The following is a 12,578-nucleotide window of genomic DNA, read 5'->3' on the forward strand; positions in this document are numbered from 1 at the left end:
CGTCTTCGGTGGCAATGTCTCTGAGGTGTCTGATTCCCAAAAGCAGCCCTCCATTCTGTGGGCGTCTCAGTGGATAAAGGGATGAATAGGCGCTTGAATTTTCGTCTCCTTGTTTTTGACCTTTGTAGGTAGACTTTCAATGCTCTGACAGGGCATACGGATAGATCCTGTGTATCCTGTGGCCCAAGGACTGTAGAGAGTGCTGGGATGTGGAACTGTCTGTCAGGCTGGCCGGGCAGTTGGTTCTTGGCAATAAAATCCCATCTAAGTCCTAGATGTACGATGTCTTCATTCAAATCGTGTTCGTTCAAAGTCAAGAGCATGTATTTCTGACATCCGTGCTGCTGTTGCTAGGGCGATCAGGAACAGCGTTTTCTGAGTCAGTAGTTCAAAGGATGTCCGTTTTAGAGGCTCGTAGGCATCACTGGTGAGATGATGTAGAACTATGTTCAGATCCCAGGCAGGAGCCTTAAATTTCTTTTGTTGGTCTTCCAACTTGAACGAGCGTAGTAGTCCCAGTATCTCTGGTACTTTGGTCAACTTGACACCCATCTTCATGGTGATAACTGTGCTTGAGAGCAGCCAGGTATGCTGAGAGTGTTGAACCTTTTAAGTGTCTCATCTGTCGCAGATGACACAAGTATTCCGCCACTTGAGGATGGGTTGCTTTTACCGCTGTAAAGCCTTTCCTCGTTGCATACTGTTCAAATCTCTGCCACTTGTCGTCGTACAAGTTGTGAGTTGATCTGCGTAGAGCTAGTGTTACTGCTTTCGCTTCTCTAGCGGACTACCCTCTAGTCTTCAGGCAAGCTTTGATCAGACCACGCGTGTAGCTGGAACAATGCCGGATTCCAGTGAGCTCGCTTGGTGTGTGGATGGACAAGCAGGTTTGACCACTCTGGTAGTTTCAGGGTTGGACTTACGAATTCTTGTATGAGGACGGGAAACCATACCCTCGCTGGCCAATGGGGCATGACCAAAATCAGTTGCAGCGTTGTTGTCTGCTTGATTTTCTGTATTACTTGTGGTAGTAGTGCTGGAGGTGGAAACGCATAAGCGTTTAGTCCTTCCCATGAGATGCTTAAACCATCTGTTGCCCATGCCTGAGGATCCGGAATCAGGGAGACGAATGTTGGTAGTTGCTTGTTGAACTTTGTTGCAAACAGGTCTATCAGTGGTGTAACATCCACTCCGTTGGGGATGGTTGAAGTGGACGAGATAGGGTGTCTGATATGACATTTGCTCCTGGAATGTGGCATGCCTTCATGTAGATGTTCAGGTCGCCAACGATGCTGAACAGGAGAAAGCTGAGTTGTAGCAGACTTCTTGATCTTGTTGATCCTTGTTTGTTGATGTAGAACGCTACTGTGGAGTTGTCCGTGTGGACCATGAGCCTTGCGCTCTTTTTGTTTGGGATAACAGCTTCCCTGGTTCATAGACTCCAGGTTATACAAAACACAGCCACCAGGATAATAACTCGTTGTCCTCGAAGAGACCACATCACCCCCAGGTTAAGAGAACTGCATTGGCTACCCGTTGCCAGACGCATAAAATTCAAGGTGCTTACCATTATCTACAAGTGCCTGAAGACCAACACTGCTCCATCTTACTTGTCATCTCTTCTAAACAACCATAGACCAACAAGAACCCTTAGATCACAAGATAAAGATCTGCTTATCACCAGACCATCCAGGACCAAATACGGGGACCGTTGCTTTGAATGTGCAGCTCCCATGCTATGGAACAACCTCCCTATGTCGCTAAAATCCGCCCCAAGTCTACAAACTTTTCGAAAACATTTAAAGACACATCTATTTGAAATGAAATAGACTGAACTGCACAAGCGCCTGTGAGCAGCCTAGCTGGAACTCGGCGCTATAGAAGTAGATTATTATTATTAGTAGTAGTAGTAGTACGCTGGACCAGTGTTGTAAAGCGTTGATTACTGCTTTCATCTCCAACAGGTTGATGTGCAGACTCTGATCCTGACTCGACCACTTCCCTGCTGCCACTTCGTTGTCAAGGTGGGCACCCCATCCTTGTAGCGATGCATCTATGTAGAGATGTGTGTTGCAAACCGGCTCTGACAAAAAGGTTCCTCCGTAAACATTCGACTTCAGAGTCAACCATAAGAGGTATGGTTTCACGCTCTTCCGTAGAATCAGCGGATCCAGACTGTCGAGATGGGCGTTCACAAATATTTGTAGTGGGCACAGTTGTAGTCTCCCTCTGCAAGTCATGTCTTGAGCTGAGGTGAGTAGACCGAGCATGCTTTGCCAAGCACATAGTGTCAACGGATAGAGCATTGCTTGAGATATCATATGTTGTATCTTGACCCAACAATCCTCTGAGACGACCGTGTGATTCTGTGGTGTGATGAGCCATATTCCCAGAATTGAAGATCCTGTTTTGGTTCCAACTCCGATTAGGAGATTACTAGCCATCTACTGCAATCATGTCCTACGTTGTAGGCAAGTGGATCTAGGAACCCTTGCCATGTCCGTCATGGAAGCGAAGAGATGATTGATTCTGGAATCATGGCTTGAAGCTTGTCTCATCAATCTTCCGGTATTATGTAATGAAGATGTTGTAACCAGAATCCGAACAATGTGCAGCAATGATGCATAATACGTCGTCTCTAGATCAGCAAAAATCTATGATGTACTGGGACTGCCATCGATGTGAAGTCTATTTATAGTCAACTGGCTGCCGCGAGTAGAAACTGTCAAACGCTTGTCGCTGCAAGTCCCCAGATAACCAATATTAAATCTGCTGACAGGGGAAGTCCTATATGACCCGTGAAGATAGTCGAACCACGCTGTACCCTGGTAACTGGACTGTAAATGGAGCCTTTCCCACGTTGAAAGACAGTGACGTCACCGGTGTTGCAGGTAAATGATCCTCGTAGAATCTTGTGCAGTCGTTGATTTCTTCGTCAACACTCGGCCTTGTCCATTACCTCTCTGTTCGGCTTGTGCCGGAGTTACACGAGTGAACACATGTCTAGATGGCTGAGTGGAAGCGCGCGAAAACTTTGTCGCGTAGTACCAATGTAAGCAGACTATTCCCTGTCTGTTGTTACTGTATTCTTCAACTTTATAATCTTTACTGCAGTCGTCATCTTATACAGATGTTCTGTACAGTTGACCGTAACCGATGTCTCGCTGAGGAACTGCGACAATGCTGTTAACTGTCCCCTTGATATTTTGTAAGCCCATGTGATGAAACTTCATCTTAAGTGTTTCATCGGATGTTATCTGACATCGTTAGTTCAGGTGTGCGTCTCTTCCTTCAGCCACGCGTTGATCCAACAGAGCCAACATCTAGTTGTAGTGTCCAGTTGCGTTATCTTCTATCTTAAAGATCTATTACGGGATTCACTGATGATCTTGTAATCTCAAACCCTGATGTATCATGAAGGGCTCCGTATGATGAAGTAGTCCAGGAGGAGGCAGCTGAAAAATTTCAAATCGTAGCCTCCACAGTACTGATTTTGTTTGACACTATTTTCAGTTAGTATGATGTCTTGGGCTCATGAAAAGGCCTGTAATACTCTCAGATTGTGGTATCAGTTTTTTTTTACAGGCCATTATATGTGGTGGGGGTCTGCGAGCATTTTCGTCACATTTGGTTTGCTGCCTGACAACACCTCAAAGTTAATCATTAATAGTTTTACTACTATCAATCTGATCACTTTCATTTTGACTTCTGTGTACTGCTAAAGGGTGTAGAAATTATTTGACATAATTTTGTTTTGAAACAAAATTCAAAATGGCCGCCATTTTGTTTTGTCGTGTTTAGCCTTCTCAGCACTTAAATTTACATAAAAATGAACACTGAATGTTTCCATTTACATCAAAAGTTGATACTTTTGATGTGTTTTGACACTTGTTTCTCCTAGAGTGATGGCTTGGGCACAAAACAAGTCATATTGTATGGCCATAGCTTGGTAATTTAATGTTTTACAGCTTATTCTTTGAGACAGGGGTATTTTTGCAATTCTCCGACTTTTCATGGAAATATGTGAGAGTGATTTATTTAATTGCAGTTAACATTATTTTTGTTACTAAAACAAGTTGTTTTTGGTTTCTCTTTACTTCTAGAGTGACGGCATATTATTAGGAATGTTTACATATTACCCAAAATTCAAAATGGCCACCATTGTAGTTTAACTACATATACTTATTGGAAGACTAAATTTGTACTGATATGAAATCCAAACAAATCATTTGTTGTCTAATGTTTAATACAGTATAGGAATAGAATTTCAATGATAGGGTCAATCAAAGCTTCACACTCCTAAAATATTTGATGAAATAACATTATCCAAAAGTGTTTGAAAACTATGCTTCATGGCCGATAACTACGTCTAAGCTTTGGTTGTAGGCATTCAAATTGTTCTATCAGATAACTCTTAATCACTTTTGATACATCAATAAGCTTGCAATTAACCCTCCTTTTCACTTTCTTTCATTTCATATGTTACTTCATGTCAGAATCGGACCTGTGAAGAACCGGGTTAGAATTGATCTGGCGTACGTTGAATCCTCCAGGCTTCTAACTGCTGATACTTCTGACAGTAAAGATCTTTGCAAACGTAACAGTTCGTGCAGGCCTTCATCCGAGAGAGCTTGTATAGCTAATATTCCTTCGCGCAGGGCGACTGTCATCGGAGGGGTCTGCTATGCTGAGCTGATGTTAGTAGAGTTCTCCAGACTTCTAACTTCAGACGATGAAGTTGGACATTTCCCTATCTGAAGATCCATAATGACGTGAGTCTCTGTATATAGATCTGTATGTAGAGCTGTGTGCAGGTGAACGGTCTTGGTGTGACCGTGTATTCCTCCTGGAGTCATGAGACATCTCTCTAAGCCTTCACGAAGGCTGATTGACGTAATCTCCCCCCTGTGAGATGTGGGGTGCCTGCGTGCAGGTTCCCGATGTGAGTCTGAGTCCGACGGTGATGACGATCCATATCTGTGGCGTCTGTAGGGTTCTGGAGAACGCTTCAATCTGCTACTGTGTGGAGAATCTTAGAGGCTTCTTCGGGGACGTCTAAGGCTGAACTGACGTTTGTAGCGTTGTCCAGACTTCTAGCTTTAGTCGTTGAAGATCGTCAGGTGCGTGGGCGTTCGCGTTCGCGCAGGCTTTCCTCTTCATCCAGGTGCGTTGGAGAGGCTGCTGAATCTTCACACAGGCTTGTAGTCGTCATAGTGGTCTTCGTAGCAGCTTCCTCCTGCATGAAGCGACGTTCCATCAGCGACATCATCTGATCTGTAAACTGTTGCATAAACAGCCCCAGGTTGAAGTTCTGCGTTGAATGTCTGTTGAGACTGCTGCAGGGTTGATGATGCTTCTGAGAACGTTGAGGCCTCTTGTAAGCTACGCTGCACTTGTGAAGAGTTGACGCTGCTGCTATCTCTGGTACCCGATGTCTGCGTTGATAGAAGTTCTTCTGTCAATGTCTGCGCTGATATAGTTGCCGATGTAGCTGTTGAAGCAGGCTTCGTCTTCTTGCTGACGACTGTGACTTCAGGTATGATGATGGGGGGGATCATCATACACGTCTGCTTCTTACGGAGGTACAATATCGGCAGTGAAGGATCTCGTCTTCTGCGTACAGCTGTGAAGAGACTTCGACTAGGTCTTAGGAGCTGTAGACTTCTTCTTCTGCACTGAAGAAGATGAGGACAGCTCCGTTGATGATGATCTCTACTTATTCAAGACGGAGTTCATCACTGGAACAGCAACCTTCCCTCGTAAACCGCTCGGCAATTCACTGGAATATGAACATCGGCAGCAGTAGTTAACACATGGTTATCAGCGCAATCACTTGATTTACCAGACATGACTTGTGAATACCTTCTTATTCAGTCCTTGAAGAGAAAAAAGGTAGTTATTAAATTCAAAAGTAGTTAGTTTCTGACAATGTTTACAGCGATAGCTGGAAGAACATGTAGTAGTGCAATCAGGACATAACATATGCGGGTCAGCCACAGACAGCCGGTACCTACAACAAATACAAGTTTTCATCAATTGTAAACCAGATGAAAAACATGGCAAACAACGTATAAATTAGTATGATAATATCAAAACATTTGATAATATACAATCCAAAAACCGTATATAGCTGCCATTTAGATGGAAAAGGTCCAAAATAGAAAAGGATATGTGCCGTATAGGGACCCAGGTGCTCTCACAACCGTCCTCAAGGGCGAAGAAGGAGAGAGTGACAAACATGGCTGGTCATGTGACCAAAAAGGGCGCCAAAGGAGGCAAGGGAGACTACTCGTGGGTGAGTGATGATTATACGTCCGCTTTTTAAAAGGGAACTTCAAGGGATTTCAAGTGTTCCACTATCATTCGCAAGAAGGAGACAAGCATTTAGCATGAGTCAGGATAAGGAAAAATACATAGTTACAGCAGAGATTCAAAGTAAACCTTATACCGTGTATACTTAAAAATTCAATACTTACATAAATTCCTATCCATTAAAATGAACCTGTTTGTTCAGGCATGCCATTGTCATTTGAAGTGTGCCTTGTCTATACTACCAAATAATTATAACTGTACATCAAGTTTAAGCATGTCATTTCTTAATCCTTTAAGATACAAAAAAACATTTAACAGTCTAGTAACAGGCCTTTACTTACATGGCATAATATCTGGGTCTCTATTTTTCATGGGGTAACATCGAGCTATTGCAATGGAATGTTTTTTGCCTTCTTGTTCCTGGTGGTCTGACAGCTCCTTCAACATAAAACACAAAACATTAAATACAATCCCAGCTAAACTTACAAGAGTCTTGACATTGAATAAAGAGGAAACAAATCTGCATGGCCATGTGAGCTAAAAGAAATGGCACCTCCACATCCTTCAAAGGACTTAACTGCAATAAGTGGTAATTATGTTCAGACTGATTAATTCCAGGAACCAAAAACCCAATGAATATAAATTCAGGAATACTGGTTAGTTCATCAATTATTGTGGAGGAAGAGAAAATGTTTGGTAACAAACATCCTTACCTTCCACATGAAATCGAGCTTTGTCTGACCCATCACATTTGCCATCATAAGTTCATCAACAAGTTTTCCAAACGCTTCCACATCCGAAACAAACTTATTGAGTTCACAACCAGAAGAATAAGGCTCTTTTGGAGGCTCAAAAATGTCTTTATTTTTCCTAGCTTCTTCCTTCTGCTGCTGAATCTCCTGGGCAGTTAACACTTTGGGGGCAATCACAGGTGCAGGAATAGATGAGTCTTTGGCACTCTCTGGACTGGATGAAAGAATCTCATCCAGGGAGGAGCTCTGTCTGGACAGGTTCGGAGGATTGACCAGACCTTGGTTCTGTTGCTGACCAGGATGGAGGGAAGGAGTTTGTGCAAGAGCACCTTGAGGAGGTTGAGCAGGATGGACAGATGTGTTGGAAGTAGGTTGCTGGGGAACTGGATGAGGAGTTACAGGAGATTGGGGAGTTGGCTGAGAGCTACCAGACACTTGATTTGACATAGCTGCTGCTTGGGTTGGTTGCAGAACAGGCTGGTATTGCATCTGCTGTTGCGGTTGTGATCTGGACAGTTGGTTGGTCTGTCCTGTCTGTGGAATCATCTGTTGGTTGAAGCCTTGAGGAGCAGGTGCTCTCTGATTTACTGGGTATGACATGGGAGGTTGGGTAGCTGGTTGAGTGTACCCACCTGAAGGTGGTCTCACTGGTTGTTGTTGAGGGTATGGGCCTTGGCTCATCTGTGGACTTTGTTGCCCAGGTACACCCTGCTGGGTGGAATATGTGTTGGGTAAAGTCTGTCCTTGTTTGTTATACTGATACTGCCCAACGGAAGTCTGTGGCTGCTGGAAATGCATCTGTTGATTCATCATCTGTTGCTGTGGTTGCTGATTAGCTGGCTGCATTCCGTATCCTTGACTCTGAGGCTGGATTTGCCCTGTGGCAGACTGAACTGGTTGGACATTTGGGTAATTGGCTTGGGGACGAACAGGATGAGGACCTCTAGGTTGAGTCTGGTATTGCTGAGGGGCTTGATTTGCAGACTGTGGATACACCTGTGTCTGTGATGGCATTCTTGTGTGTTGGGTTTGCTGGGTATGGAACGAAGGATTATAAGTGTTTGTAGACTGCTGGGACTGCGGCTGCTGGTGATGCTGCTGCTGCTGCTGAGAGTAATATCCAGAGGAAGTTGCAACTCCAGGCTGCTGAGATTGAACGAATGTTTGTGAGCTGGCAATAGTTGGCTGTTGCTGTTGCATGCTGTACCCTGCCTGGCTGTATGGGGTAGAGGCCTGTCCTGGATAATGTTGATATACTTGCTGTGGGGCTGGCACATGCTGCTGCTGCTGTTGTTGTTGCTGTGGCAGCTGACTTTGACTCTGTGGCCATTTGGCTTGTGCAGTATTTGGCATCTGTCCACCATAATTAACATTAGGCTGTGGCTGAGTCTGTGATACAGGTGGTTGGCCTGGCTGGCCCTGCCAAGATTGCACATTTCTTTGACCTCCTTGAACACTTGGTTGCTGTTGCACATTAGGCATTTGATACTGCTGTGCTAATACTGTTTGAGAAGGTCCAACATTAGCCGGACCTTGCGTCATGGATGTCTGCATCTGAACTCTCCCATGTTGAGAACCAGGCTGGGTTTGATTAACAGGATATGTTTGATTTTGAGGAAAGGATTGACCACTAGGTGTCTGTGAAGTTTGACCTCCACTGACTTGGGATCCATAGTGAGACTGGGATGATGAGGTGTACTGCTGACTACCATAACCAGTTTGTGATGGAGCAGCCTGGTTAGGAGGAATGGTCCTTGTTTGACTAGGGTTGGCTGTTCCTTGTCCAGGTGTCTGGTAATACTGGCTTGCAGCTGGCTGCTGGAACTGCTGATAACCTTGTTGAAACTGGTTCCCAGGCTGCTGCTGATATTGATATTGTGGGGTTTGCTGAGGTGCACTCTGAGGACCTGTGGCTGAATACTGACCAGGCTGAGGAGAAGAGGCAGGAGCAGGCTGCTGTGGCTGCTGTTGGGGAACCACAGGCTGTTGAGATTGTTGCTGTGGGAGGCCATGATGTGCCTGATGCTGCATTCCTGGATGAGATTGGGAAACTGGTTGTGCTGTGTTTGATTGGCCCAACTGTCCAATATTGTGAGGTGACATAGCGCTTGGTTCACGACCAACAGATGGCAACATCTGATCTGCAGAATACTGACTTTGTAAGTTTCTATTTTGATACTGTGCCATCATTTGATGATGAGGCTGTCCTTGTCCTGCCGAGAATTCTCCACCCTGTCCACCATGATGGGTGTGTTGGTGAATATTAGGATCACCCTGTGGGCCTTTTGTAGGGGAGATAACTGGTGTTTCCACGGATGAGACAGTGCTAGTGCTATCGAACCTTCTTGCTGGATGTTGGGGAAGCTGAGTCATGTTGGGCAAAGAACCATGATAATTCTGACCCATGTTTGCTGCAGCTCCATACCCAGACACTGGTAGATGAGGGAGGGAAGAAGGCTGGTTATCACTAACACCTCCAGAAGCATGGCTGCCCTTCATATGACTGAAGAACCCTTTAGGAAGCTTGGCCAACTGGGCCTGAATCTCTGGAGGTAGGTTGGGGTCTATGCCAGTGTCTGGGACACTGGGGACACTAGGCACAGTGGGATGCTGCTGGGGTCGAAGACCATCGGTAGCATCAGGACCCCCTCCATCTTTGAGCTTGTTGAAGAAGCCTGCAGGAAGTTTTGCCAGCTGGGCAGCCACTTCTGGAGGAAGACTTGAGTAATCTATTCCAGCAGGACCTCCACCTGCAGGAACCTGTCTTGCGGGACTGCTCCGGGGAGATCCCCCTCTCTGGTGTACTGGAGATCCCGAGAGACTGGGAGGTAGGGATCCACCTGGGACATGATCTCCTGGAGAGTCTGGAGGACCTCGGTCTGTAGATTTGGGTCCAAATGTTGCTGGTTTCATGAATGGGAGATAATCTCGCAGTTTGGGACCTTCAAAGGAAGGCAAAGTTGTTTCACCCGGTAGTGCTGTGCCGGGCACTGGGCCGGGAGCTGGGCCAGGGATTTGAGCTGATGCTGGTTTTGGTGCTGCTGGCCTTGATGGGGCCTCTGGAAAACACAACACAGGGATTCAGGACAACACCAAACACATATACTATAAAGTAATACACTTGAACCATGTTATGTCCTTAATGTCAATTTATCTGTAGTTCAAGACAAGTCTCTTCCATCAGCATCAGGTAGCCAGAACCTTTCCATCCCCATCTTAAGCATGACTGTCATAGTACTGACCTTTGGCAGCAAATCTCTTTGTGATCTGATCTCTCTCTTCCTGCTGTACCTTGCACACAGACCGACACCGAGTCAAGATGCGCCCGACCGTTTCCTCCAGTTTCTTGTAGTACTCCAGACCTTTCTGAGACTTTCCCATAAGATCCTCGTACACCTCATATGACTTGATAAGCTCACTGATCCGGGCATCACGTCTGTGGAGAATACATGGTCATCATGAAACTGTGCTAAGGGGTAGAATCATACCAGTTGTTGATCTGGGATTATACCAATTTTCTGGCATTTTTATTGCCATGACAGACCTACCTGGCAATAGACTCACTGGTGGCCTTCCTAATAGTGGCGTATCTGGCATTGGTATCGGTGAGGGCTCGGAGGATGTTGTCCTGGGCCCCAAGGTTCTGCTGAATCAGAGTCACCAGCTTGTCATGTTTCTTCAGCTGCTCCTCAAAGATGCTCTGAAGCAAGGAGAACCATCATTTGATTTTTACTTGGTAAGTATCTGCAATATGTATTCTTCAAAATACCATTAAAACAGTAAATCCAGAAACAAGTATAACCAGGCATATACCTGGGATTTGGAAATTTTAACCATAAATTGTATATTTATATACTTATCCTATCTCACGGTATGCACCTATCTTCTTCTTCTACGACCACGTGTGGAAACGTGCTGTAGGCTAAATTGAATCAAAACTTCCTGACCTCTGACCACCTGACCTCTGCCCCACTCCAATAGCAGTACCTGTCAATCATCTCAATAAGCGTGCAGATCGCTCAGATGATCACATAATGTTCTGTGCCTGTCATTCTCGTCTTGGAGCGTCAAGTATTCTGAGATGTAGGGTAGGTCGGGTGGGCATCCATCGCGTGAGATAGGATAAGTATATAAATATACAATTTATGGTTAAAATTTCCAAAATTTTAAACTTATCCTATCTCACAGTATGCATTATCCCACGGTTGGAGGCGGGCCGCAGATTACCCTGTGTGAACTCTACAACCGTGAGGTCGCAAAACATAAGGAGGACAGGAGAAAGCACCAACTCCCGATATGCAGACTCCAAAACTCAAGGGAGTGGGCGGTCCCAAATTAATGTGGTTTTCAGCCGCAACTTTTGACAAGCAAAAGGACGCAGTTAGGCAAGTAAGCCCCGCCACCCCGCGATTTACCAGGTGGCCCCAGTGAATTAAAGTCTAAGACCCTTATCTGGACAGCCCCAGCTTCGAAACCCTCCCCGACAGACACGCTGGAAGGCGGTAAAGGGAGAACAGCCTGGTTGCTCTGATTTAACGTTCAGTACCAATCCCCCTAACTTACCAAGGGAAGAAAGGACTAGGAGCTTTGAAAACCACATAGGTAATCGGGAATCAACACTTCACTGACGGAATTGCTGAGAGAAGAGGTCAGTAAGCTGAGTGTCGACCATCTCAGCATGTAGCACAAGACTGGCCTCTCAGTCTAACGAGTCATGGCTATGACAGTGCAAACACACCCTAGTTGCATAGGTGAGAAGGTGAGGTGAGGTCTAAGCCCAAGACGAAAAAGGTACAAAGATCCTTGACAGAGATCCCGAAGATAGCATGAGGCGAAAACAGTATCCGACTTCCAAAACCATCCCTCCATGATTGCCTGAAGGGAACAGTTCCTATGAAGCGCCATGGTGGAAGCTAGGGCCCGGGTTTCATGAGGATTCGCTGTCGAAGGTGGAGGAACGTCGGCATAGGCATAGGCATGCAGGAGAGTGGATCTCATCCAAAACGCCAAAGTGATGCGAGAGGTGGAGGTGATGCCTCTGAGGTGGAGGCAGGAGACAACGGGATGAAGAGTATCTTGCACAACCTGCATCGGTCCATAGAATCAGCCAAGTATATCCGCAATGCCCGAACTGGGCACAGGGAAAGATCTTCCGTGTCATCAGGACCCAAGATAGTGGACAGCAGTGGAATCGTGAACGTGCGGTCCGGCTGTCCTGGTAGTTCGTTCTTGGCGACGAAGTCCCACCTCAAACCAAGAAATACTTTTGCATGTCTTCACCTGTCAAAACGCACCCAAGAGAAGTCGAGGGCGTGTAACTCGGAAATGCGGGCTGCAGTGGCCAAAGCCAAGAGAAAGAAGGTCTTAAAAGTGACCTGCTCAAAGTCTTTCTCCTCCAAAGGTTCGTAGTCCGCTGACGTAAGATGATTAAGCACAACGGAAAGATCCCAAGCTGTTGGTCGGAACTTCCCGGATTGGTCAGCAAGTTTATAAGATCTGAGGAGAGACTGGAGC

General features: G+C 45.7%; 1 protein-coding gene across 1 annotated transcript in view; it reads right to left on the bottom strand.

Moving 5' to 3' along the window:
* LOC124253966 (tyrosine-protein phosphatase non-receptor type 23-like) overlaps positions 1–12,578 on the bottom strand; it is a 49,696-nt gene that overhangs the window by 14,941 nt on the left and 22,177 nt on the right. Inside the window, 4 exon segments of the mRNA XM_046687819.1 lie at positions 6,654–6,750; positions 7,026–10,123; positions 10,307–10,500; positions 10,613–10,764. Of these exon segments, the coding sequence (XP_046543775.1) occupies positions 6,654–6,750; positions 7,026–10,123; positions 10,307–10,500; positions 10,613–10,764 (3,541 nt within the window).

This window comes from Haliotis rubra, unplaced genomic scaffold, assembly GCF_003918875.1.
Source record: "Haliotis rubra isolate DU_JTF1 unplaced genomic scaffold, ASM391887v1 Scf56, whole genome shotgun sequence".
NCBI lineage: Eukaryota > Metazoa > Mollusca > Gastropoda > Lepetellida > Haliotidae > Haliotis > Haliotis rubra.